General features: G+C 52.3%; 1 protein-coding gene across 11 annotated transcripts; it reads left to right on the forward strand.

Annotated features, from left to right (window-relative positions):
- Positions 1–7,802: 7,802 nt before the first annotated feature.
- Positions 7,803–26,870, forward strand: FGR (FGR proto-oncogene, Src family tyrosine kinase). 11 transcript variants are annotated; one of them, XM_006049675.4, is made up of 13 exons: positions 7,803–8,000; positions 15,658–15,720; positions 16,689–16,918; positions 17,393–17,495; positions 18,264–18,362; positions 21,904–22,007; positions 22,465–22,614; positions 23,295–23,450; positions 23,566–23,745; positions 24,516–24,592; positions 24,830–24,983; positions 25,821–25,952; positions 26,061–26,870. In XM_006049675.4, the coding sequence occupies exons 3-13, from the start codon at positions 16,699–16,701 to the stop codon at positions 26,267–26,269; spliced, it is 1,584 nt and encodes a 527-aa protein (XP_006049737.1). In that variant the 5' UTR covers positions 7,803–8,000; positions 15,658–15,720; positions 16,689–16,698; the 3' UTR covers positions 26,270–26,870. The 11 variants fall into 11 exon arrangements, with proteins under 11 accessions (XP_006049737.1, XP_025134420.1, XP_006049734.1 ...); XM_006049672.4 differs by having other exon boundaries at positions 7,804–8,000; positions 16,686–16,918; XM_006049676.4 differs by lacking the exon at positions 7,803–8,000 and adding an exon at positions 12,636–14,379.
- The last annotated feature ends 712 nt before the right edge of the window (positions 26,871–27,582 follow it).

Here is a 27,582-nt window from a genome sequence, read left to right on the forward strand (position 1 = left end):
CAGATCAGGAAACAGAGGCCCAGAGGTGGGTAGACACTTGTTCGAGGTCACACAGCCCATGAGGGGCCCTGCCTCTTACCCAGGTGAAAACTTGTTGTGTACTGGAGTGGGTTGCCATTGCCTTCTCCACTGTAAAAGACAGAGCATGCCAATAGCCCTCCTTCCCAGGTGGTGCTAGTGGTAAAGAAGCTGCCTGCCAATGCAGGAGACATAAGAGATATGGGTTCGATCCCTGGGTCGGGAAGATCCCCTGGAGGAGGGATGGCAACCCACTCCAGTATTCTTGCCTGGAGAATCCCATGAACAGAAGAGCCTGGCAGGCTTGGCTACCCACTCCAGGATTCTTGCCTGGGAAATCCCATGGACAGAGGAGCCTGGCTACAGTCCATAGGGTTGCAAAGAGTTGGATAGGACTGAAGCGACTTAGCACAGTACAGACCAGAAGTGCTCAATGGCCAGAGAAGGGGAAAAAAAATACTGCCTGCCTAGAAGACTGAGCCTGGGTAAGAAAAGAGGAGAGAAAGGCTGCCTGTCAGGGGGACCTCTGGGCCAAGGGTTGGCAATCGGTCTCATGTGTATCACCAGGGGGTCCATCCCCTACCCATACACGAGGACAGTCCATGAGGATGCCCTCTGTGGCTCACCCAGGTGCCTCCTGAGACCAACCATTCTGCTGCTGAGCTATTCTGAGAACGTGGTTCTTCCTGCTCCTGAACTGAAACTCGGCCGCCCGAGGCTGCACCGCTGGTCAGAATTCTGTTGTCTGGGTTTCCAGGAGCATCAGCCCAGAGCCGCTGGGGTAGGGGAGCGGCTCGATCAAAGTTCTCACCGGTGAGCCAACTCCTCCTTCTCCTTGAGGACCCACCAGACACTCCCTCCTCTGAGGAGTCATCCTTCTCCCTCAAGCAAGGTTCATTCCTTCCTTTATTCAACTTATTTTTATTTGTGGCTGCGCTGGGTCTTTGTTGCTTTGCCTAGATGCAGTAAGTGGGGTCTACTCTTCGTTGCAGTGTACAGGCTTTCTCACTGCAGTGGCTTCTCTTGTTGCAGAGTATGGGCTTTAGGGCACGTGGGCTTCAACAGTTGCAGCCACTAGCTCAGCAGTAGTTATGGTCCATGGGCTCTAGACCGAGAGTTCAATAGTTGTAGCACAGGGGCGTAGTACTCCGAGGCATGTGGGATCTTCCCAGACGAGGGATCAAAGCTGTGTCTCCTGCATTAGCAGGCAGATTCCTATCCATTGCACCACCAGGGACATTCCTTTCATTCTTATTTTCAACCAGCGTCTATCTATTGATGTGCTGGGAACTATTGATATGCTGGGAAGATCTAGGGACAAAACCCCTGCCCTAGTGGAGCCAAAAGCCTAGGAGGGAGAGAGGAAAACACGTTGACCAATACACACCATGATAGCTGTGTTTTTCCCAAGAAATCTCTAGCCAAGTTTTATATGCTACATTTGGCAATGATGTTGTCTCTTTGGTCTCTTTTCATGTAACACAGTGACCCCCATCTTGCCTTTAAAAAAAAAAAGACAAGTTTTTAAAATGACCAGGTCAGTGGTCTTCCAGAATGTTCCACATTATAGCTGAATGTGAAGGTTCCCTCTAGTGTTGTTTATCCTCTTCCTCTAAATCCGGTATCACTTGTAAGTGGAAGTTAGGTGGAGAGCGCAGATTGGCAAACATTTTCTGGAAAGGAGCAGAAAGTAAATATTTGGGGCTTTGCAGCGCATACCAGAGAAAGGCAATGGCACCCCACCCCAGTACTCTTGCCTGGAAAATCCCATGGGCGGAGGAGCCTGGTAGGCTGCAGTCCATGGGGTCGCTGAGGGTCGGACACGACTGAGCGACTTCACTTTCACTTTTCACTTTCATGCATTGGAGAAGGAAATGGCAACCCACTCCAGTGTTCTTGCCTGGAGAATCCCAGGGACGGGGGAGCCTGGTGGGCTGCCGTCTATGGGGTCGCACAGTCGGACACGACTGAAGCGACTCAGCAGCAGCAGCAGCAGCGGCGCATGCAGTCTCTGTCGCAAGCATTCAGCACCGCCATTGTAGCATGTACACAGCACACAAATGGAGCATGGCTACGTCGCAATGCAACGTTATTTAAGGATGTTGAAACTGAGATTTAATGTAGTTTTCGTATGTCACGCAATATTATTCTTTGATTTGGGGGGAACCATTTAAAAATGTAAAAATTGGGACTTCCCTGGTAGTCCAGTGGTTAAGAATCTGCTTGCAATGCAGGGGACACCGGTTCGATCCCTGGTCTGGGAAGATCCCACAAGCTGCAGGGCAACTAAGCCCACATACCACAACTACTGAAGCCCCCATGCCTCAGAGCCTGTGCTCGTCAACAAGGGACACCGCTGCAGTGAGAAGCCAGAGCACAGCAATAAAGAGGAGCCCCCGCTCGCCGCAACTAGAAAAAAGCTGGATGTAGCAATGAAGACCCAGCACAACCAAAAAAATAAATAATTTTTTTTAATGTAAAAACCATTCACAGTTCATGGGCTGCACAAAAACAGGCAGAGACCATCTTTGACCCATGGTTTGCTAAGCCCTGATTGGATTTAGGTTAAGCATCTGTAACAAGAATTCTTCATAATGATGGTGATTGTCTAACAGTTATCGAAGGAGGAGGCACAAGGGCCAACTTACACGAGTTACGGGTGAGTTACGGGATGTCCACTAAATCTCTCCATTGAAAAGAGAGAGCCTCTTTGCCAAAGCCCAGTCAGCTGTGCAAGACTCCTTCTGCAGCACATAAACATTGTGCTCTTTACAACCTTTCACCTAGGGACTTCCGCGGTGGTCAAGTGGTTAGGAATCTGCCTGGCAATGCAGAGGACACGGGTTCAATCCCTGTCCCACATGCTGCAGAGCAACTAAGCCCCGTGCACTGCAACTACTGAAGCCCACATACCTTAGACCCCATGCTCCAAGACAAGAGAAGCCACCACAACCAGATGCCCGAACACCTCCAACTAGAGTAGACCTTACTCTCTCCAACTGGAGAAAGCCCACATGCAGCTATGAAGACCCAGCACAGCCAAAAAAAATAATAATTTTTTAAAAATTCAAAAGAAATCCCTTTACCTGGTGTTTTTGGTACCTTCGATGCACTGAACTGTGGCCTCCATTTAAATTCATAAGTCAAAGCCAGAACCCCAATGTAACTATCTTTGAAGATAGGGCCCTTATGGAAATAATTAAGCTTAAATAAGCCATAAGGGGCTTCCCAGGTGGCACAGTGGTAAAGAATCCACTTGCCAATGTAAGAGACACAGGAGACATGGGTTCGACCCCTGGGTTGGGAAGATCCCCTGGAGGAGGAAATGGCAACCCACTCTAGTATTCTTGCCTGGAGAATCCCATGGACAGAGGAGCCTGGTGGGTCGCAAAGAGTCAGATACTGAGCATGCATTCTTATAATCAAAGCCATAAGGGTGGGGCTCTAATCCAAAGCGTATCCTTATAAGAAGAGACAGTGGAGAGTGCCTTCTCTCTCTGCCAGGTGAGGACACGTAGAGACGGTGGCCATCTGCAAGCCAGGAAGAGAGTTCTTACCAGAAACCCACGTTGATCTGGAACTGCTAGCTTCCAGAACCATGATAAATAAATGCTTGTTGTTGGAGCCACACAATCTATGGCTTTGGTATGGCAGACCGAGGTGACTAATGCAACATCACTGAGAGTTCTTGCCTAAATCAATTATCAGTTGAGGCTACAAGATGGAGTTTTTCTAGTTCTCACATTCCTTCTAGTATATTCACTTCAGTTCAGTTCAGTCGCTCAGTCGTGTCCGACTCTTTGCAACCCCATGAATTGCAGCATGCCAGGCCTCCCTGTCCATCACCAACTCCTGGAGTTCACTCAGACTCACATCCATCGAGTCGGTGATGCCATCCAGCCATCTCATCCTCTGTCGTCCCCTTCTCCTCCTGCCCCCAATCCCTCCCAGCATCAGACTCTTTTCCAATGAGCCAACTCTTCGCATGAGGTGGCCAAAGTACTACTGGAGTTTCAGTTTTAGCATCATTCCTTCCAAAGAACACCCAGGGCTGATCTCCTTTAGAATGGACTGGTTGGATCTCCTTGCAGTCCAAGGAACTCTCAAGAGTCTTCTCCAACGCCACAGTTCAAAAGCATCAATTCTTCGGTGCTCAGCTTTCTTCACAGTATATTAGGTGACATTTTTCTACAAAGAAAAGCTTTCCTTCAAGTAGCAATGAACAGCAGCCTCTCCAAAGAAAGGCAGGATAAATGCTACATTTTCTAAGGGAAAGTTTGGAGGTTTTTGTGTGTTTTTTTTGGTGGGAACTTCTGTTTGTATGCTGAGAGGTTAATTCTTTGGAGAGGGAGAGACATGGTGCAAGAGAGGAGGTCACAGAAGGTGTGAAGTCCTAAAAAGGTGTGAGGATGTGGACTGCAAGTGGAGGAAGGAAGGGGAGGACAGAAGAAACGATGTGAACTGGCCCTCTGGGTGGATGTACAAGGCCAACTTACTAAGAAATATGCCGGAGGATTGCTGAGCTTGGTTGCAAGCATGCTAAGTCGCTTCAGTCATGTCTGACTCTATGCGACCCTGTGGACTGTAGCCCGCCAGGCTCTTCTGTCCAGAAATCAGAATTCCTCTGAATTCTCCAGGCAAGAATACTGGAGTGGGTTGCTATGCCCTCCTCCAGGAGATCTTCCTGACTCAAGGACTGAACCCACATCTCTTATGTCACTGGCATGGGCCCGCAGGTTCTTTACCACAAGTACCACCCGGGAAGCCCGCGGGGCCTCATTAGTGTTCTTGGAATCTGGGAGCTGTCACCTTGTCTGTCTGGCAGGTGCTTTTCTCCTCCACACCCAGAAAAGGTAGATAGTTTGATTGCTGCAGGTCTGGGGCTTTCCAGGCAAGCACCCTGGAGGGTGAGGGGCATGGCAAAGGGGCACCACCACAACTGACCACAGAATCCAATATGGTTGAAAACAGAAGCGAGAGCAAGAGTGATGGCTGGATGGGAACTGGATAGGAGTGCTCAGCTACTTGCTGGCCCTTGGTTTTTAGTTTTGATATCAGTTTTCAGAATTTATTTAAAGGAACATGCAAGCGTGGGAACTACAACCACTAATGACAGTGAGAGAGGGTGTTCAACAGGCCCCTCGTATGGCCTCTTTGTCCTGCGCCCATCGTGGGGAGCAAAGTGCCACACGGAGGGCGAGGACTGGACCTGACTCCTGTTCGAGCCTCCACCACCCAGCCTGGCACGGGCTAGTGACAGGGAAAGTTGAGTTTGATTGGCTGAATGAAAGAATGATAGCAAACACTTTATACAGCACTTACTATGTACAGGTCACAAGTACATATGTACAAGTCACTTACTATGTATGAGCACATTGATTTCTCCCGAGACTCCTGTAAGGTAGACTCCCCCATTTTACCGATGAAGAAACAGAAGCACAGAAAGCTAAAATAATTTGTCCAAAGTCATGGAGCTAGAAAGAGGCAGAGCTCATCTACAGACCAGGCAGTCTGGGCCCAGAGAGTCCATATTCCTCATCACCAGGATATTCTGAATGGATGAAGGAGAGTCATAGAATCGGCTTATCTCTGTCCTGGGTGAAGCCAGGTATCTCTTGAGGTCAGAGCCCAGATCTGGTCAAGAGAGAGCCAAGTCAACCAACAATGAACTGAGAACTACTCTGTTCTAGATTCTGACAACTGCCATGAAGGAGACAAACTCGGTGCTAAGGGCAAGAATAAAGGAACCTCCTTAGATGACGTGGTCAGGGAAGGCTTCTCTGAAGAGGCACTTCAGGTAAAGGATAGAAAGGACCCAGTGCTGTGAAAAACAAGGGAAAGAGTGTTCTAGGAAGAGGAAACTGCATATGAGAAGATCTTGAGGCAAAAAGTCAATGTATTCTAGGAACTGAAAAAGATTGCAGTGTGGCTGAAGAGGAAGAGGGCCCAAAAGGAACTTAAGAGGTGGGTAGGGGCCACGACTCTTCCGAAGCCACGAAAAGGGTTTGGATTTAGTTATTTTTCGCTATTATTGAATTGTATTTTTGTTATTCTAAGCAGAATGGGAAGTAAGCCATTTGAGTTGGGTTTTTTAGTTTGTTTGATTTTTTGCCATTAGTGTTTTAAGCAAGGAACTTATGTGGTCTGATCTGTATTTTAAAAGCAACAGTTCTGTTCTTCCATTCATTTGGATAGTCAGTCATTGATTCTTCGATATTTTCATTTGTTCTTTAATTCTTACATTCATTTATTTTTTCATTGGACTTTCATTTGTTTGCCTGCTAGTTCCTTTTCTTCTTGATTGTCTCATGCACTCCTGTACTCAGAGAACCTGCCTCTCTGTGCCAAACCTTGCCCGGACTCCAGGGGCCTTGCCAAGAGCCAGACACAGTCCTTGCCCTTGAGAAAAACATATCCCACACCCCACACCCCAGGAACCAGTGGTCACCAAGCAAATGATGCTGAGTGTTCTGCTGGAGATGAGAAGCCAGACCTTGAAGAATGACAGAGCCTGATAGATTGGCGGGGGTGGGGGGGGAAGGAGGGTGGTCCCCAGGGGAAGGGACCAGTGCCTTCATGTCTATGGTCCCTAAGCCTGACACCTGACCAGCAATGATAAATATGTTTGTTAATTGAACAGGTGGGACAATGGTCAGGCAGGAAGTACTTGATGGTGTCCAGGAGGTGACAGTGTCCAGCCAAGGTGAAGCCACCCTCCACAAGTCCCTGCACCTCCAGCTCCTCTCCTGTGCCTTCCTCCCCATTCTTCCTCCAATAAGTAAGGCATTCTTACCTCTACCCTACTGTTCTCTGCTGCCCCGCAATCATATTGAGACACACCTGAGCACACACATGTGCACAGGCATTCACAGGCATCCCTGCTCACACACAGAAACACACATGCCTACATAATGCGTCCCTTTGTTGATTCCAAAATTGCAGTCATCGTGTTCATTGCCTACAACCACACATTCACACATCTGTGCTTACGCCCCCTCCAGGCCTCCCCACCATATCCCAACACACATACTTCACCAAACAGCCCTCCCACACACATCTCATCCTCCCCTGACAAGAGATTCTTGTGGTCCTGGTTGAAAGCTGAACCCCAGGTTGAGGGGAGGGGCATCAAACCCTACTAGTTGGAAAGGCTAGAACTATTGTGATAGAAATTGCTATACTTAGTTTTTCTAAAAGTTGGGGGGTCGAGGGAGGCTGACACCTTCTTGTTTGCTCAGTGTAGCAGGATGACTGATTCCTTTGAAAAGCAAAGAAGGGTCTTCTGCTGCTCCTTGCTGTCCTAGAACCTCTCCAGTGCCCAGTCTCCAAGGATGGCAGAGCATGGTGACTGGAGACCAAGTGGCTCTGATAACAGCAGCCTTGGGTCAACTGGCTGTGAGAACTTGGGTTAAGGCCTGTCCTGGTGTGGTCCTCCAGTTTTCTCAGTTGCAAAGGCCAGAGAGCAGAGCAGTGGTGGAGAAATGCCCCCTCTTAACCTCAAATGCAATAATTCTAAATGAGCAGGTGCTTCTGGGTGTGAGGAGCCTGCCCCTTTGAAGGGGGTCTCCGGGAAGTCTGTGCTAAGGGTTCAGGTCTGGGGAGAGGAGCCGGGGTGGGGTCGGGGGTCGGGGGGGAGGCCTGGGAAAGCTGAGCAGCGGTAACTCGGGGGAGGTGGGAAGCGGGGGCGGGAGGGCCTGGGATGTGAGGGCCCCTCCCCGCTGCCGCCGGGCAGCTGGCTTGGGGCTGGGGCGTGACTGCAAATTCTCCCCGTCGCCACCGCCACCGCGCGCGCTGCCGCGGCTGCAATAAGAGAAGTCCGAGAAATCCGAGGCGGCTTCCTCCTCCCTGACCAGAGGGGGCCGCGGTCAGAGGAGGGCAGCACCCCCGTTTGCTCGCCCCCACCCCTGTCGGCACTCGTGGCTGCTGGGATCCCCGGCCGGCTAGCCCCGGGGTCAGTCAGAAGCGGTCTCGCCTGGGACCAGGTAGGAGCCGTCGGGGGAGCTGGAAGGGCCGGCGGTGCCCCGCCCCCAGTCCCGTCGTGGCTGGGAAGAAAGGGGGACGTAGGGTGCGGAGAGGAAGCCCTAAACTTGGGGAGGAGAGCTGAGGGAGTTGAAGGCCAAAGAGTCCTCACCCCGAAAAGGACATAAGAAGGAAAACGGAGGAACCCTGGAAAGTGAAAAACTGATACAATTTGGGGAGAGGGCTGAGGGAAGGCGGGCAAAGTAGACTAAAAGGACCCCCCAAAAAAGATCTGGTGGGAACCTGCAAAGACGAAGCTGGGAAGGGGCTGAGTCGGAAGAGGGAGACTGAGGGGATCCCCAAAAGGGTCTGGGTTGAGAAACTAAAAGGGACCTTGAAAGTGAGAATCTGGGGAGAAGCTGAGGGGTCTGGAAGAGAGGAACGACTTTTAGGTGGGTGGGGAGGGGGTCTGCCAGAAAGGAGTCAAGGAAAACCGTTTCTGGAGGACGCGGAATGTGGGTCGCAATCCCGAGGGTCCAGGAAGTCCCTCTATCCAGAATCGGCAGAAGTCAGAGGTGGGGTGAGGCCAGCGGCCGGGAGGGGAGGGGAGGCTGTCACAAGCGCCCCCCTAGACGCTCCAGCCCCGCACAGGTGGGCGGGTCCCTGCTGGCGAGGGGACTCCTGCAACGCGCAGGAGGCGTGGGTCCTGGTTTCCTGGGGAAGTCCCCGCCCTCGGCAGGGATGGGCCTCTCTGGGTGCCCCCTCCCCGCCCGCAGCGGCGATCTCGGTCCACGTTCCTCGGGATCCGGGAATTGCTGGCCGCCCCGACGGAAATCCTGCCTTTGACCGCGATTGCCGGGAGGGGCTGTCTCCATGGTAACAAGAGGGCGGAGGGACCGAGCCCAGCGCTGGGCTGCCTCGGGGCTCAACGCCCGCGCTACCCTCTGTGGTCTCCTCCCCCGCCCCCATTTTGAGTCCTTAGTTCGGGGCGAGCTGCGGGGCAGAGGAGTAAGGTGAGGATGTACAAGTGTTCAAGGATCGGGAAGGTGGGGGATCTGCAATTTCAAGGTCTTAGCCAGACTGGAACCTTGATTGCTGTGTGACTTTAGGCAAATTATGGGGCCTCTCTGGGCCTTAACTTCCTCATTTGCATTATGTAGGAAATTATCCCTGCCCCTACCCAGCTTCCATCCCCCAGCTTATCCCCAGTCGTGGGACTCGGGTGCACTAAGCAGTTTCCCCCACCCCCACTCCCCACCCCATCCGGTGTCCTGGGGGCTAGCCTCTTCAGTTTAATAGAGCTGGACCACAAAGCCTAACAGGGCCTCCAGGGACCAAAACACAGGTGACTTCTTATAAAATAAATATTTGTGGGTCTGTTGAGGCCCCAAACTGGGAAAGTCAGCCAGTTTGAGACTGTCCTTGACCCTCCCCCTTATTTATTTATTTATTTATTTTTGGTGATTTTGTGTGTGTTTATGGTATAAACACTGGTTTGTCAGCAAGTTTTGCTCTTCTCAATTCCAAATAATGCAAAGTTCAAGAATATGCATTTTATTGAAACTTCATTTTCTTTTTTTTAATTGTTTTATTAAAAAAAAATGTTTGGTCATGCTGCGCAGCTCGTGGGATCTTAGTTCCCCAACCAAGGATCAAACCCATGCCTCCTGCATTGGAAGCGTGGAGTCTTAACCTCTGGACTACCAGGGAAGTCCTGAAACTTCATTTTATTGAAACCAGTGATCCCTGAGTCTTTTGATATCCTTCCGTCTGTGAGTGTGGTGGTGGGAGAGCGAGGCTCTGTTCCCACTTCTCAGATGGGAAGATGGAGGTTTGGGAGTGAATGACAGGTCAGCAGTAGGGACCCAGAAGCCGGGCATCCTGTCCCTGATGTGGTGAAGGATGTAGACAGAACTGAAGCCTACATTCCCTCCTCATCCCTACCAAATTCCGTTGCCCTCTGGAGAGGAGAGGGGAGCCAGGGGGGCAGTGGTGAAAGAACATATGGGTTTCCTGGGCTGTGTGGCTGGTTCTTGCTTTCCAGTGGGTGTGAAGCTGTGAGTGAGGGTGGAGAGTGTTTGTGAGTATGGTTTGGGCTTTGAGTGAATGAGCTTGAGCGTGTGAGCATGTGTGTGGGTGTTTGGGTGTTCTCTGCAGCCACCTGGGGCTGATGTGGCAAAGGAAGTGGCCAGACCTCGGCAGGATGGGTAGGGGGACCTCAGGGCTGGGGAAAGAGGACCCAGAGCCCTTCCTGCACAGAGTCAACCAGGCTGGCCTCTGACCAGACCTGGGGAAGGGGACTTCCTGTCTGGGCGTACTGTGAAATTCAGACTCCTACTCCCTCAGCTCCCCCTGGACCAACTCATGGCTTTCCATCCCCCAAGAATCTCAAGTCCCTCAAGATCTCTATTTTAGAGGCTAGTGGGTAGGTTTTCAGCAACCGATGAGAAAACACTTTTACCCACAAGAAGTGGAGAAAATTCAGCTGACACGGTGAGGACCCTGTGGAGGGGAAAGCCAGTGTGGCCCTTCCCTCACCCCCACACACTGGCCTTACCAAAGTGATAGAATCAGAGCCTGCTGTGTCTTCTTAGCCCCTGGGTGTTAGGGGTGGGGGTGATAAGGCCTGAGTGATGTGAGGTGGTTGGAGGTTCTATGAGAGATGAAGGCTTCAGTGAGGGAGATGGAGGCTCAGGAAGGGCACTGAAGCCAGGGAGGGGTGGAAGGTCTCAGTGAGGAATGGAAGCCTTCATCAGAGGGCCAGGCCTTGGTGAGGATGGGGTGCGGCGAGCCTGAGACTTGGGCCTGCCCACTGGGCCAGCCTGAAGCCCTGAGGAGAAGCCGGAACTCTTGCTGGATGGTGGTTTCCTGCCCCTGTTCAGTCCCAGTTCCCTTTTGGTGAAATCCCCCAGGCGGCTGGGCCGGCTCAGCCCTCCCACCTCACCCTGAGCACTTCTCTTTCTTCTCTGCCTTGTCACTTCTCCTCCCTTGGCCCTGGAGGGGGCTTCCTCAAGGGGAGGGACCAGAAGTGAAAGTTCGAGGAGCAACTACAGTGCGCGCCGGTGCTTTCAGGGGCTTGACCGCAATTGAGGCTCAGGAGCAACCCCAGGAGGCAGAGATTTGATTCCTATTTTCTAGGCGAAGAAACTGCAGCTCAGCGAGAAGTGAGGCAACCTGCCCAATGTCTCAAGTCGGGTGCCCAATGTCTCAAGTCGGGTAGAATTTGAGCCGAAACCAGTCTCCAGATCCCACAGATACTTAGCAGAAGTCAGGGGGGAACAGGACATCCTGTGTCTACATCAAAGCCCTGATGTAGTGTTGGCAAGTATAGACCAAAGAAAGGATCGGTGCATCTGGGGCTCCTATGTCCAGGAGGAGGGGTGGGAGGGGGGCAGGTTCTCCGCCTTATGGCCAGCTGCCATATATATGGCAGAGGTGGTATGATCAGTTGTCTGGGGACTGGGTAGGAAATATGACATTCACCGATCAAGGAGAGCGTGACCCCCCCTGCTCAGGCTTTGGAGAGCACAGCTGGGAACAGAACTCTGTACTTGAATTAATAGTCCTGGCTTTGAATCCCAGGTCTGGCTGTTTGACCTCCAGCAACTCACTTCCCCTCTCCACACAAGAGAGAGGTAGACTGATAAATCTTCCCTGGGGGCCCTTCTAGCTTTGCTGCTTGTGGTTCTCAGCCTCCCTTAACCACACTGGCCAAGAGCCTTCCCAACAACTGCACAGAAGATACAGATGCAAAAACAGATGCTCAGAAGGCTGATGTCATTCAGTCAAGGCCCCAAAACTTGGGAGGGCCACACAGAGGGAGAGATGCTGAAGGTGGGAACACCATGGTCCAGGATTGGACCTCAGTTCTGACATCCACAACCTGATCTTGACCCAGATCAGACTTTAGAAGCCAACTCCTGTCAACCGAATGTTCAAGAGGCCTTTTTATTAACAGATTCAAGTCCCTGCAGTGACCAGAATGCTTGTGGCGGGTCTCTGAGCCACTCCCTTTGTAAGCAGGCAACCTATATCAGCCCTGAGAAAAGAGACTTGGATTCAGATTCTAAGGGCTATTGAAAATCAATGGTTGCTGAGAGACCCTGGGCAGGTCACTTCCCCTTCACTGGGCTGTAATGAGGATTCAGGGTGTGTAGCACAGGGCTTGGCACTCTGTGGGGGCTCATGAAGGTACATAACTGTATTGCTTTCACAGGGACTTCAAAATACAGCAGTGCTTATGATGGACTTTGGAGCCAAATTGATTGGGGTTGTGTTTTAGCTTCCCTTTATTCGCTGTGTAGGTAGTCTTTGGGAAGTTATTTAACACTTTTGTGACTCGGTTTCATTATCTGTAAAATAAGGGTAATAATAAAACCTACCTCATAGGGTCACTAAATGAAATCAATCATGGGACTTGCTTGGCACTGTGCCAGGCACAGAGTGAAGTGAAGTGAAGAGAAGTGAAAGTCACTCAGTCATGTCCGACTCTTTACAGTCTCATGGACTGTAGTCTGCCAGGCTCCTCTGTCCATGGAATTGTCCAGGCCAGAATACTGTAGTGGGCGGCCATTCCCTTCTCCAGGGGAATCTTCCCAACCCAGGGATGGAACCCAGGTCTCCCAAATTGCAGGTGGATTCTTTATTGTCTGAGCCACTAGGGAAGCCCCAGGCACAGAGTAGGTGTTTAATACTTTAACGTTTTAAAACTAATAGCTATTTGCCTTCCCACCCGCTTCCCCAGACTTCTAGGAAGTCAAATTATGCTCCTAGGCATTGGTGGCTTGTAGCCGAGATGAGAGCTAGCCGAGGACAAAAATTCCTGGGGGCTGTTTTCATGCAGATGCTGAGCAGAGAGGACCCTCCGTGTTCCCTTTCTCTTTTTTCTGTCTTTGTCTCTTTAGTTCTCTCTGTCTCTACCCCTCTCTTTCTCAGTCTCTGTCCGTCTGTCTCGCTGCCTCTCAGTTCAGTCTCTGTTTGTCTCTTTGTTTCTTTCCGGCAGTGGTGTGCTGGAGCCAGCTACCTAGTACCGGCCCTGGGGAGCTGATTCTGCAAATCTCTTTCCAGCCCAGCGTTCAGCAAGTCACTTCAGTAACTTGAAATCGGCCATGGTGGGAATATTTACACCATGGAAATCAGCAAATGCTACAAATCTGGGCCTTTTATTCCCATTTCTTTTAAGAGTCAGTATACCAGCATACCCTCACCCCTGCCCCCTCTGCCCACACCGTCAGCCTTGCCAGGGCTCTCCCTCTGCCTCTTTCTTGGAGGGTCTCTGAACCCCCTCCCCATTCCAGGCTTGCAGAATTTGGGGATCCCCTTAGGCTGACTTTTAAAGATGGGGGTAACATGAACCTGTGTATTGTTGTAAGTGGCGGCATCATGTCTAAGTGGAAACGTATAAGTTTGAAACTCTTATCGAGAGGAGCTCTGTGTGGGTCTGTGACTGGGGGAGGGGAGGACTACTTATATCTCTAGGTTTCCTGGTGGAGGCTCAATACACCTGTGTGTGCTTGAAGAATGGCTGGAATCCTCTGTGTCTGTGACCAGGCAGTGGAGAGAAGTGGTTCAGATCCTGGAACCAAGGGCCAGGATACCTCATCTGTGCGGCCTTGGGCTAGTTTCTAAACCACTCTGTGCCTCGGGTGCCTTTGCATTAATAATAATTCTTAACCTCGTAGAGTTGTCGTGAGGATAAAATGAGGTAATATGTATAAAGTGTTTAATGCAGTGGCTGACACAAAGGAAGGCTATAATGGGAGAGGCTCTGTGTGTGTGTGTGTGTGTGTAGATGGGTGAAGGCTGAAGGTATGTGTCTGTTCATAGATGTCTATGTCTGTGAATCTGTACAGAGGAGCTCAGAGAGTCCATGTGAGGCACTGTTGTGTAGCTGAGGTGGCGGGGGTGTCTGAGAATGTGTTGGGAGGGCTCTGTGCCATCTGAGATGTGCGTGTGTCTTCCTGTGAGAAGACCTCCATTCTCACCCTGTAGGTTGTGTTTTCCTCTTACCCCCATCTGTCCCCTGAGTGCCTGAAATCCCCTCCCTTGGCTCAAAATGCCCCTCCTCCACGTCTGCGTCTATTCTCTCCCTGAGCCTAACCAGCCCCGTAGCACCTTGGAGCCCTTCAGACAGTGGCTTCACCCCAGGGGAGGGGTCCTGAGGTCCTGAGGTGAAGACCTCCACAATGGCTTGGTGAACAGGGGCTATTTTGGAGCTCAAACCACAGCCCGCCTCATAGTTCACCACATGGGTGTCACCCCCTACACATACACGGGAGAACGGTTGCAGCGGAGCATGAGACAGGCTGGTGGGTCTAAAGTGGGGATCACAAGGCACTGATGTGACAGAGCCATCAGCCAAGCAGCTAGATCCAGTGGATCCAGGAAGGCTGCCTGGAAGAGGTGAGTGGTGCTGGCTGGACAGCTGGGGCAGGACCCACAGAGAGAAGAAGGAGGATATCTATAAAGGGAACCGAACTCAGGAGTCGAGAAAGGCAAGGCGGGACACCTGTCCTGAGGGTCCTCTGGGAGAAATGAAGGCACACTGGGTTAGCCCCACCCTAGAGCTCACATCCGGAGAAGGCAATGGCACCCCACTCCAGTACTCTTGCCTGGAAAATCCCATGGACGGAGGAGCCTGGTAGGCTGCAGTCCATGGGGTCGCTAAGAGTAGGACATGACTGAGCGACTTCACTTTCATGCATTGGAGAAGGAAATGGCAACACACTCCAGTGTTCCTGCCTGGAGAATCCCAGGGATGGCGGACCCTGGTGGGCTGCTGTCTATGGGGTAGCACAGAGTCAGACACGACTGAAGTGACTTAGCAGCAGCAGCAGCAGAGCTCACATCTGAGGAAGTCGAGCCCTTTCCCCGGCAGTTCCTCTCTGAGTGTTGCAATGGCAGAGTTTCTGGCAGGGCGTGGAGAACCCTTGCTCAATGACCTGCTTGCCCTGTCACTCAGAAGACACAGCTACCGGGGAAAGCGTTGGCTCCCTTGGGGGCTCCCCAAGGGACCTGGTGGTCCTGACTTCTGACCTGGGCCTTTCCGTGGTGTGGAACAAGCTCTGGAGGTAGGTGTCCACCTTCCCTCAGCTATTCAATGTAGTCCTGGGGTTGTTGGGGTTTGCCCAGACCAGGAGGGGTGCCAAGGCAGAGATCAGAGGGAGGGCTTGGTTTTAGGAGACAGTGACCAGAGGCCTAGGGGGAACTGAACAGGGCTGACAGAAATCCTGTTAGAGACCTGGGTCTAACCCAGAGACATGCATACGTGAGTGTACGAGTCTGTTAGCCTGAGCAGGCAACCTGTGTGCACGGGCGTGTGTGTGCGCTACTGTGCACCGGAGCTTGGGCTCGTGTGCGTTAGTTGTGCTGCTGTGTGCTGGTGCTGCCGAGCCCACTCACGCAGGGGTGCGCTGTGAGTGTTGCGGGTGACTGTGCTGCCGTGCGTGCTGCTCATGTGTTGATGTGTCAGGTGGAGATGAGTGTGAGAGGGCTGGTGTGGGTGGTGGGTCTTGTGTGAGGTCTTTAAGTGAGCCATGGAGGCCAGGAGGAAAAGGAAGGAGGAGTCCTGTCGGGGCAGAGCCCAGGCCCCTGGCTTCCCTGGAGAGGACGGGTGTGGGCATCTGGCCGCCAGAAGCCTGGCAGGGACTTCATCTTCTGTGTCCTCTGTCCCGCCCTCAGGTCTCAAGCCCTTCCCAAGGACCATGCCGCAGCCCCACTGACGCAGGAGTAGGGGCCTGAGGGGTGAGTGGGGGCTGAGGGCTCCCCGGGTCAGGAAATGGGGTGGCGGTGGCCTTTCTGGGCCCCACAATTCCTCACAGCCCCTTCCTCCTACAAGGGCCCTGTTGCTAGGTAACAGATGGGGGAGCGAGAGTGAGGCAGCTTGAAAGGCCAGAGGCTGGACCCACGACAGGAAATGGCCTTGATCCCCCTCTGCAGGGACTCTCCAGGTGCAGGCATACAGCCCTCACACACACTCACACACAAACACGCATCGACACGCAGACATGCGCACTTGCACATGCACATACCCACACGGACTGACGCAGACCTGCACACACAGATACACACATGCAGGCAGGCACAAATACTCCCACACAGGGCTACATGCATGGTCATAACACACAGACGCACTCACTCACACACACCTGCAAACACAGAGACACACACATACATGCTGACACAGAAACGCATGCATATGGACACATTCCAACAGACATGAGCACACAGAGTCGTTTCATACAAGAACGTCCACACACTCACATACACACAGACACAGACATTCACAAAGAGCTGCCTAGACACACACAAAGACATGCACCCACAAGCAAACTCACAAATACTAAGAGACACATGAAAGACACACACACACACACACACACGCAAGCACTCTGAGGGGGGTTATAGAAACCCACCACACTCAAGCAATAGGAGGCAAAAACATATAAATAAACACAGAAACATCTCGAAACAGAAAACCAGTCCTGTGGAGGAGATATATACTCTCCAGAAACACTAAAGCAGCTGCAGGGGTGGACAGAATGGTGACCCTGCCCCCCTTTATCCCTCACTTAGGGAGGACTTCCTCCCCCCAAGCCTGAGTGAGGCAGCTGCACGCCTCTGCACGCTGTATGTCAGTGGCGTGCAGGTGTGCCTAGGGTGGCATGTCTCACATGGACCCCTGAGTGAAGCATGCACCCCTTCTATAGCAGGGCACCTGGCATGGGCTGTGTGTTCTGCAAGAAGTTGGAGCCGGGGGCCAAGGAGGATGGTGGCCTAGAAGGGGACTTCAGGAACTATGGGGCTGCAGACCGCTATGGCCCCGACCCTACTCAGAGCCGGCCTGCATCTTCCTTCTCCCACATCCCCAACTACAACAGCTTCTCCCCTCAGCCCGCCAGCCCTGCCTTCCTTGATGCAGGCACCATCCGGGGCATCTCAGGTGAGGCCAGAGGGCTGGAGGCAAGCACTGACTGGACCCTCACAGGACCTCGGGGGAGAAGAGACTTGGCCTTGTCCTTGGGAACCTCCAGGATGACTTAGGAGACACAGCCCTGCTTTTAGCGCACAGTCTGAGGGAGCCCGTCCAGCCCTAACCCTCAGAAACTCCCATCTGAGGGGCAGACAGAGCTCTGTTTCCCGTCTGACAAAAGGACTCTGAAGACAGTTACCAGTGGGATGTCTGCTTGGTCGAGAAGAGCAGAAGGGACTCGCAGAGAGCCCCCAAGGGAGGAGGGATGAGCTCGATGGTGTGTGTCCTGAATCCATGGGGTCCAAATCAGAAATCCACTGGATTCCAAAGACCTTTGAGCTCCAGGGCACTGCCGCAGTGGGGAGGCAGAGTGCCTGTCTGAGGAACAGGGCTCTGGGGGTGCAGCTTCTGGGGGCCCCCTGATGAGTAACCCTGACTCTGCAGGGATTGGGGTGACCATGTTCATCGCCCTTTATGACTATGAGGCCCGAACGGAGGACGATCTCACCTTCACCAAGGGCGAGAAGTTCCACATCCTGAACAACACGTAAGTGATCAGGCCTCCCCAGCTCAGGACCCAGAGAGGAATCTTACTGGTCCTTGTCCTGAGGAAATGCCAGTCTAACTGGAGAAGGAGACATGACAATAACAATGTCTGGGTAACTGCTACTATGTAGGGGAAGCCTGAGGAACTATGGGCACGGGAAGAACACCAACCACGGCCTCTAGGGTAGCAGTGATCAGGGCAGGCTTTCTGGAGGAGAAGATTTCTAAGCTGAGACTAGAAAAACAAAGAGACATTGAAAGAAGAGGTGACAAAAAAGGAAGAGAGTTAGAATGAAACTAAATGATGACTTCTGGAAACCACCAAGTGGTTCAGATTAGGAGGGTCATAAAGTCTGAAGTGCGGAACAGACCCTGGAGGACTGGGTGGGAACAGAGTCCGCAGGGCTTTTTAAGCCATCTTGAGGAGTCTGGATTTTATCAAGAGGGAAATGTAGCCAATGGAGGGGTTTTTAATGGGGAAGTGACCTAGTTAGCTGTTCACTGCCTGCCCAAACCCCAGCCCAGCTGAGGTGCCAGAAAAAAAAGCCAGGAGGCCCAGATGTCCCCACACATACTCCTTCTGCGGGGAAAAGCTCCCAGGGCAGCTGCAGTGGCTGGGGGCAAAACAGGCAAAAGCCCTGGGGGTGGTGTGTTCCGGGTGAGGGGTTGGCAGGGCCAGTGTTCGCCTGATCTTTGATGTGACCCTGCCTGGCCCCATGGTGCCCCAGGGGCTAGGTTGCCAACGAAACCCTCTGTTGTGTGTCTCCAGCGAGGGTGACTGGTGGGAGGCTCGGTCCCTCAGCTCCGGACACACTGGCTACATTCCCAGCAACTACGTGGCCCCTGTGGACTCCATCCAGGCTGAAGAGTGAGTAAGGTGGGGGGGACGCCAGCCTTAAGGGCAGGGCTCTGGAGTCCAGATTCAAGGCCGCTCTTGAGCAAGTCGCAGCTACACTCTGAGCCTGTCTCCTTATCTATAATCCAGTAAGGTCACTGTGAGGATATGAAAAGATAAGAGAGATGATACTAATAGTAGGTAATATTATCCAGCACGTACCATGTTCTGAGCATTATTCAGAGTGCTTTCTGTGTATTAACAAAGTCAGAAACTAATACTATACTGGTTTACAAATGAGGAAACTGAGGCAGAGAGAAATTAAATATCTTGCCCAAGTTCACATGGCTAGTAAGTACATGGAGCTGGTATTTGAACCCAGTTAGTCTGGCTACATTTGCTAAACGTTATTTATTTATGAAAGTGAAAGTCGCATAGTCGCATAGTCGTGTCCAGCTGTTGGCGATCCCTTGGACTGTAGCCTGCCCGGCTCCTCTGTCCATGGAATTCTCCAGGCAAGAGTACTGGAGTGGGTTGCCCTTTCCTTCAACCCAGGGACTGAACTCGGGTCTCCTGCATTGCAGGCAGATTCTTTACCAACTGAACCACTAGGGAAGCCATATATAGATATATATTCTCTCAGCGATAACAACTGTGTATGAGCTTTTTAAAACACTGGGAAGTGCTAAACACATAGAAGGAGACATTACTTAGAATTAATTCTGTTAAGCAATCAGAGAAATATCATTTTTTAATACCCTGATGAAATTGAGATACTGTGACGGGTACTTTACATACCTTGATTCATTTAATTCTCTGTGGACACTATTATTATCCCATTTTAAGGATGAGGAAACTGAGGTTCACAAACACTTTTTAATCTAGCTTCACATATACATCCATATATAGGAAAAGTAGAGATTGGAGAGACCTCAGAGTGGGAGTCTCCAGGACTTGGTGACTGATTTGCTGCTGGGCTGTGGGAAGTGAGAAGGATCCAAAGTGACCCACAGGCTTCTTATGGAGCCAAGTAGGTGCTGTTTGCTAAAGTGGGGAACCCAGGAACAGGTACAGATACATGAGAAGGGGCTTGTGAGGTTGAATTCATGGAGAGGAACACCCACAATTAGGTCAGCAGTTAGATTGGGTATGCTTTGCATGAGAGCTGCCCAGCCCATGCTAAGGCATGTGCCTGCATTAGCCCAGAAAGGGGCATCCTTTTCTAACTAGCACTGAGATTCCTTAGTTTGTTGGCTGTGGCTTTTGCAGAGGTCACGCCTGGGCTGGGGTGGAAATTCAGGACTCTTCAGAGAAGAAAGAATCATCAGAGCTGCACAGAGGTGTGAAGGAAGAAAATGAAAGAGACTGGTCCTAGGACCCAACTCTGGAAAAAGCCGGGCGTGAGGGAGAAGGAGCTGTTGGCAGACCAGGCCAGGCCAAGTCAGAACAACCAAGAAGGCAGCGGGGAGGTTTCAGGAAACAAGAGAGGGAATGTCAGAAGCTGCCACTGGAATTGGCAACAGGGTTGACCTTGGTGAGACATCCCTCCGCGTGAAGTGAGGGTGGAGGCCAGACAGCAGAGCCTGGGAGGGAGTGGGAGGTGAGGAAGCAGAGACCCAAGTGTGAAGGGCTTTTTCAAGTGAAGGAAGGTGAGAGATACAGCAGAACGTTGGTGGTAAGATAGAACTTAGAATGGTTTCCTTTGGGGAAAGAAGAAGTGGGGCCACATGTAGGGGCTGGTGGGATGGAGAGGAGGCAGATGGGGGCTGGTCGGTGGGGGAGAGGTGTCCCTGAGCAGAGGCCAGTGGACGGGCTCCAGAGCTCAAATGGCAGGAGGCCTTCATCTGGAGAGGGTGATAGGAGGCTTCTTGGAGGAGAGGAGGTGATGAGGCAGGTGAGAGGTCTGGGGGTCCACATCTCAGAGGCAGTGTTGTGCAGCTCTGAGAGGCGCTCTGGGCAGCATCGTGGTTAAGAGCGCTGTCGTGGTTAAGAGTGCAGGCCCTAGAGCAGATAGCTTGGGTTCCTATTCTGGCAGCACAGCTTAAGAGCCGTGTAGCTGGGTAAGTTGCTTAACCACTAGGTATTTCAATTTCCTCATTTGTCTAATGGGGGTTAATAACAGTACTTATTTCACAATGTTGTTATAAGAATGAAATGAATACATACATGTAAGACAGCAGAGCCTGACACAGAACAGGTGCTGTTCTTGTTAATGTCAATGATTAAAGAAGTAGCTAATGTCAAGGTGTGAGGAGGGGCAGAGCGTTGAAAACACTTGAGAATGTGATCTGTCTACACAGCTTCTCCTTTCCCCACCCTGCCTGCCCTCCTGGACACTACTCGCCAATGCCTTTCCTTGTTCCCCAGACTGTGCCTAGTAACCAGGTGTGGCTTGACAGTCCCAGAGTTCACTGAGACCACCACCTCCCTTAATTTGAAAACTGTGCTCCTTTTAATTCAGCCCAAGGTGATCACAAGCCAATTTAGTGATCAAATGACACCTGAGTCTTCTGTGGCACCTATGGTCACTTTGGGTCTCCTCCCTTTGTAGTCTCACCATTGGTTCAAGGCTACAGCTCAGTCCCAGGAAGTATATCCAAGAGACAGCAGGAATGCTTGAGATCTGAGTTGAAGTTGAGACTTAGAACAACATCCAGGCTTTAGAGAGTGGAGGGAAAGCAGCAGTCAGAACTGGGCAGGAGCAGTCCAAAAGAGGGAAAGGGGGACTTCCCTGGTGGTCCAGTACTTAGGATTTAGTGCTTTCACTGCCTTGGCCTGGGTTCAATCCCTGGGGCAGGGAACTAAGATCCTGCAAGTCATGCTCTGTGGCCAAGGGGGTACAAAAAAGAAGAGTAGCAGAAAAGAGTGTTGTTCTGGATGCCAAATGAGGAAAGTGTTTGAGGAGTATGTGGAGAGAGGAATCTGAGTGACTGCGTGGGTTGGTGGGTAAAGAAGTAGGGTGGGAGGCAAAGGTTTTAGATAGAGCTCATCAGCTAGCCTTGTGGGCAGGTCAGTTCCCCTCTCTGAACCTCAAGTTCCTCATCTGTAAATGAGCCTATGGAAGGAGCTGTAGTGACCCCCTGATGAAGTCTAGCAATTTTAATTCAAGAGAAACTCAGAGAGGTGATTTCCCTAGTGGCCCAGTGATTAAGAATCCACCTTCCAATGCAGGGGACAGGGGTTTGACCCCTGGTCTGGAGCTGAGATCCCATGTGCCATGGGGGCAACTAAGCCCATGCACACAACTCCTGAGCCTGCCCTCTAGATTCTGTGAGCCCCAACTAGGGAGAAGCCCTCACAGTGAAAGGAAGATCCCTTGCAGCCAAATAAATAAATAAGAGAGAAACCTGGAGAGTGAAGAGGAGAAGCCTAAGCTTCACTGGGCACCTCCTGTGTGCCAGGCATGCTGTATGTCCCTGCTCTGTGATCCTCCTTGTCAGGCTGCAAAGCGAGTGTGTGATCCCCTTTTCATGGGTAAGGAAATCGAATCTTGGCTAGTGAGGTGACTTTTCCCGGGAGGCTGAGTTGGGGGTTGAGCCAGGTGTATCTGACTCTTGCTGGCCTTTCCCAACAGGTGGTACTTCGGAAAGATCGGGAGGAAGGACGCCGAGAGGCAGCTGCTCTCCCCAGGGAACTCCCGCGGGGCCTTTCTCATTAGAGAGAGCGAGACCACCAAAGGTGAGGGCTCTGCCACCGCCCACCCAGTGGGGGCAGCCTAGCCATTTGGGTGGGGCCAAGAGCAGTGGGCTTCCCTTGTGGCTCAACTCGTAAAGAATCTGCCCGCAATGCGGGAGACCTGGGTTCGATCCCTGGGTTGGGAAGATCCCCTGGAGAAGGGAAAGGCTACCCACTCCTATATTCTGGCCTGGAGAATTCCTGTATAGTCCATGGAGTTACAAAGAGTCGGACACGACTGAGCAACTTTCACTTTCACTTCACTTTCAAGAGCAGTGGGGTGGGGCTTGGGTCAGGGCCAAGACTGGGACAAGGTTGGAGGGACTGAGCTAAGACGGGGACTGGGTTCAAGAGGTGTGGCCATCCAACTTCAGAGTCCCCAGCCTTTTGGGCTTCCCCAGGCTCCCAGACTGGGGCTGGTGAGGAGGAAAGCAGACCCAAAGGTGACCCTTGCCCACAGGCGCCTACTCCCTGTCCGTCCGGGATTGGGACCAGACCAGAGGCGATCATGTGAAGCATTACAAGATCCGCAAGCTGGACACCGGTGGCTACTACATCACCACGAGGGCCCAGTTTGACTCCGTGCAGGAGCTGGTGCAGCACTACCTTGGTGAGGGCAGCCCTTCAGGCTGGCGTGCATTTGAGATTCCTGAACCAATTGGCTGAGACTGAGGTGCCCAGGGAAGGGAAGGGGCTCCCAAAGCAATCGTGCCTGGACCGGAACTAGAACCCAGGTGTCTGGACGCCTGGCCCAGGATCCTGCTCTGTAAGTTTCCAGAGGAAACTGAGGCGTGAAGCTCTGCATGGCTGGAGAGCGCCCCCCCTAATGTCTGAGCTGAGTAGGAGACTGTATGGACCTGACTTGGAGGATGGGCTCTAGGGTGGAGGAGAAGGTTAGCATCCCACACTGGTTTTTGCTTTGGTTGGTTAGGCCAAGCATAGCTGTGTGGAAGGGCGAAGGCTTCGTGTCCACACCTTTGTCTGGAATTCCCAAGTCCATTTCCACCTGTCAGAATCCCATCTTATCCTTGGAGGCCCAGCTGGAGGCCACCTCTTACGGGAAGGCCGTCAATCCTTACAGGAATCATCTCTCCCTCCAGTGTCACCTCCTTCCCTGGCCACCAACGTGTTCACCTACTCAGTGGGCTGGGTTGCCTTCTGCCCTGGCCTGTGACCCTCAGCTGCCCTAGTGCCTTATAACTGGTCTTGGAGGCTGGGGTGGGGATGAGGAATACGTGGAGCATCCTGGCCAGACTTTGACCTTCAACTTCCCAATGCCCCACTGCCCAGAGGTGAACGATGGGCTGTGCCATCTGCTCACGGCGGCCTGCACCACCATGAAGCCGCAGACGCTGGGCCTGGCCAAGGACGCCTGGGAAATCAGCCGCGGCTCCATCACGCTGGAGCGCCGACTGGGCACCGGCTGCTTCGGGGATGTGTGGCTGGGTACGGAGGTCCCGAGAGCGGAGGAGGGGGTGTGGGTGGGGGTGGGTGTGTGGAGGCCAGGGCGAGGGCTGGGGGCGGCAGGAAGCTGGTCCAGACAAGCCTTCCCACGCGACAGGCACGTGGAACGGCAGCACCAAGGTGGCGGTGAAGACGCTAAAGCCGGGCACCATGTCCCCGAAGGCCTTCCTGGCAGAGGCGCAGATCATGAAGCTGCTGCGCCACGACAAGCTGGTGCAGCTGTACGCGGTGGTGTCAGAGGAGCCCATCTACATAGTGACCGAGTTCATGTGCCATGGTGAGGGGCGGGGTCAGGAGGCGGGGTCTGGGAAGGCGGGGTTTTCAGGGGGAGTCCCAGTTTTAGGTGGGTGTATCTGGGGGAGGAACCGGGGTGGCGATTTGTGAAGGGAGGAGGAACGATGGGCAGAGTTCGAGTGAGGGGCCCCGGAATGAGAAAAAAAACACTGGAAGTTTGGGTGGGGCCAAGTTAGATGGGGCGGGGTCTGTGCCTGGGGGCAGAGCCTCGTGGGGCAGTCCAAGACATGTGGGCAGAGTAGGGTTCTCGGTGGGAACAGAGTCTGGGCGAAATCCGTGAGGGGTTGAGGCACTTGGCGGGATCCCGAGTGGGTGTGTGTGTGGGGTTGGGGGGACACGGATCTAGGGTGAGAGGACTGGGAGCAGGGGGCGGGGCCAAGCGAGAGAAGGCAGGCCCAAGGCTGGGAGTAGGGTCTTAACGGCTGCTTTTCTTCTTCTTTTTTTTTAATTAACTTGTTTTAATTGGAGGATAATTACTTTACAATACTGTGATGGTTTTTGCCATGCATCAGTATGAATCGGCCATAGGGATACATGTGTCCCCCCCACCCTGAAGGTCCCTCCCGCCTCCCTCCCCAGCTGTATCCCTTCAGGTCGTCGCAGAGCACCAGCTTTGGGTGCCCTGCTTCCCACATCAAACTGGCACTGGTTATCTCTTTTGCATATATGGTAATACATATATTTGGATAGTATTCTCTCAAATCATCCCACCCTCTCCTTCTTGCTCCTGATTTTCCGAGTTCTTCTCCCCAGGTAGCCTGCTGGAGTTCCTCAAGGGCCAGGAGGGTCATGTTTTGAAGCTGCCCCATCTGGTGGACATGGCGGCACAGGTAAACTGGAACAGCCACCTTTATCTCTCGGAGCCCCTCCTATTATCTTCCACAAACCCCTGGGCCCTCCAGCACCTAGCCTGCTCCTGGGAGTTGCAGCCCCAACGCCTGGACCATCTGTGCAACCTGAGGCAGGACCCTGCCCCTCTCTTTGGGCCCCAGTCTGAAACATAGGATTTTTCAAATGATCGCTTACACAAATACGGTGTCCTCATCTCTCTGTACCTTCGCCCCCAGGTTGCTGAGGGCATGGCCTACATGGAGCGCATGAACTATATTCACCGTGACCTCAGGGCAGCCAACATCCTCGTCGGGGAGCGGCTGGTGTGCAAGATCGCTGATTTCGGGCTGGCCCGACTCATCGAAGATGATGAGTACAACCCCCAGCAAGGTGCCTGCCTCACCCCTCCTTCCGAGAGCTCCCCAGTGCACCAAGGGGCTACCACGGGGCCCCGCCTCCTCCCAGACCATCCAGGACACTCCTACGCTACGCTAAGTCACTTCAGTCGTGTCCGACTCTGTGTGACCCCATAGATGGTAGCTCCTACTCCGATATAATATAAAAGGCAACTCTGGGTTCAAACCCAGCTCCTCCACTTACCAGCCATGTGGCCTTGGGCAAGTCACTTAACCTCTCTGGGAGCTGTCTTTTCTCATAATGGAATTCTCAGTGAACAATCCCAGTGAAAATACTCAGACAATAGATATTTATCAAGCACCTCCTATGTGCCAGGCACCTCTATAAATCTCAAGTGAAAGACCATAGAGTGTAATAGCAAAAACGCTGTAGCCAGAATGCCTGGGTCTGAATCTTAGCCACTTGGAAGTTGTATGATTTGGGCAAGTTATTAACTACTTAGTGCCACCTTTTCTTCTTCTGTACAATAAGGATAATAATAGTAAAAAAAAAAAAATAGTAATAAAACTCACAGGGTTTTCCTGAAGGTTAAAATGAGTTAATGCATGTAAATTGCTTAAAACAGTGCCTGGCACATGGTAGAGGCTATACAGGTGTGAGCTATAATCATGATGAGAATTATTACAATGTTTGCAAAGTGCCCAGCACTATACTAGACTCTTAGCAAGTTCTGGCTAGATACCAGGTCTTTCCTGTTATGCCCAGAGACCTCTGTGCTTAGGGTTCCCGTTCCCAAAGATGCCATTCTCTTAATCCAGCTATTCCCAGGGATTTCCTCATTAACTTTCTCTTCTCCCTCAATCTCTCTAGGGACCAAGTTCCCCATCAAGTGGACAGCCCCTGAGGCTGCCCTCTTTTGCAGATTCACTATCAAGTCAGATGTGTGGTCCTTTGGGATCCTGCTCACTGAACTCATCACCAAGGGCCGAGTCCCCTACCCAGGTTTGCTGGGGGACGGGGAGGTGGAAAGGTGGTCATGGGAAGAGCTTCTTCCTAGTTGCTTCTTCAGGAGGGGCTAGGCCCTCTGACTGACAGAGCCCTACCTTCCAGGCATGAATAACCGTGAAGTGTTGGAACAAGTGGAGCATGGCTACCACATGCCGTGCCCCCCAGGCTGCCCAGCATCCCTGTACGAGGTCATGGAACAAACCTGGCGTCTGGACCCAGAGGAGAGACCCACCTTCGAGTACCTGCAGTCCTTCCTTGAGGACTATTTCACCTCCACAGAACCCCAATACCAGCCTGGGGATGACACATAGCCTGATTGGGCATCAACCACCTCTCTGGGGGTGCCCGCCAAGCCCTTCCTATTCCCAGGTTCCTATTTCTAGGTTCCCAGGCCTAGAACCCTATAGAGTCCTAGCATGTCAGAGCAAGCAAGTTGCTTTGGGTTCATCTAGGGCAACCTGTTCATTTTAAAGATGGGGCAAATCGAGGCTCAGAGATCATCCCTCACCCACTCTGGCCCCAAGCTCTATCTCTCCTCTTCCCACTTAAGCCCCTACATGCCTCTAGCTTTCCTGCCTGTGCCCCTTCCCCCCAAAAAGGAAATGCTGAGATTTTTTCTAGTTATTTATAAAATTGTATATCCTCTCCCTCACTTAGCTCCTGTCCCTGGTTTCCTACCTGTCAACCCACCCTGGTCCAGACCCCCAGAATTCACCTACTCAATTCTCTCATGTCTGTAATTTACAAACACAGGGAAAGTCTCTGTCGGACCCCTTTCCCGCTGGGTGGATGCTGTAGTACACGACTGGGGTCCAAGCCCAGGGCGAAGGAGAGGGTTGCTGAGGGCTCATCACCTCTCTGAATCATGTGTGTGTTTACTGATTTTGTAAATAAGAAGAGTGACCATATGAATCGTTGAGCCATGAAAATCTTTTCCTGTGGGAGGGATGGTGGTCAGTGGGAGGTGAGTGGGCCTGCTTTGGCTGCTGGAAGGAGGAGGAGGTTAGAGATAGCCCTAATGCCTGCTAATCACAGGGCACCCAAGGTGTGTTCTAGGACACCCCAAAGTCCTGAATCTCATCCTCGTATGAGCTCAGGATGAACTGAGAGATGGATATAGAATCAAGTAACTGGAAATCAAAATATCCCCTTCATTACTGATGTGGCTTTCAGTCTGCATGCAGTGGTTTCACTAAGTCTTGATTTCAGCAGATTTACTGTTCATCACAGGCACCTCAGCAGAACCTCAGGCCTCCTCCACTGAGGTCGGGGGGAGGACCACAGTGGATCCTCTGCAGCTCCCCAGAAGGGACAGGGGTAGGGCTGGGTGGGCAGAGGCCTGAGAGTCTAGCTCCTTGGATTTCACTTGGGACAACTCTGCCCCCAAGGGGCTTTTGGAGAGGTTTGGAGGCAGTTCTGTTAGTCACAGTGATGGGGGGGGGGGGGCTCCTGCTGGCATGTAATGGACAGGGAGTGGGGTACTTAACATCCTGACATGTACCTGTGCAGTGAAGACTTGTCCTACCCCCTGGGTTCCCCTTTGAGAAACTCCTGCAGCTGATGTGACTCTGGGTAGAAACAAGAACAGGGAATAAGGATTCCCCCCTCTCCCATCAACAAGTGT

The sequence above is a fragment of the Bubalus bubalis genome, chromosome 2, assembly GCF_019923935.1.
Source record: "Bubalus bubalis isolate 160015118507 breed Murrah chromosome 2, NDDB_SH_1, whole genome shotgun sequence".
Lineage (NCBI taxonomy): Eukaryota > Metazoa > Chordata > Mammalia > Artiodactyla > Bovidae > Bubalus > Bubalus bubalis.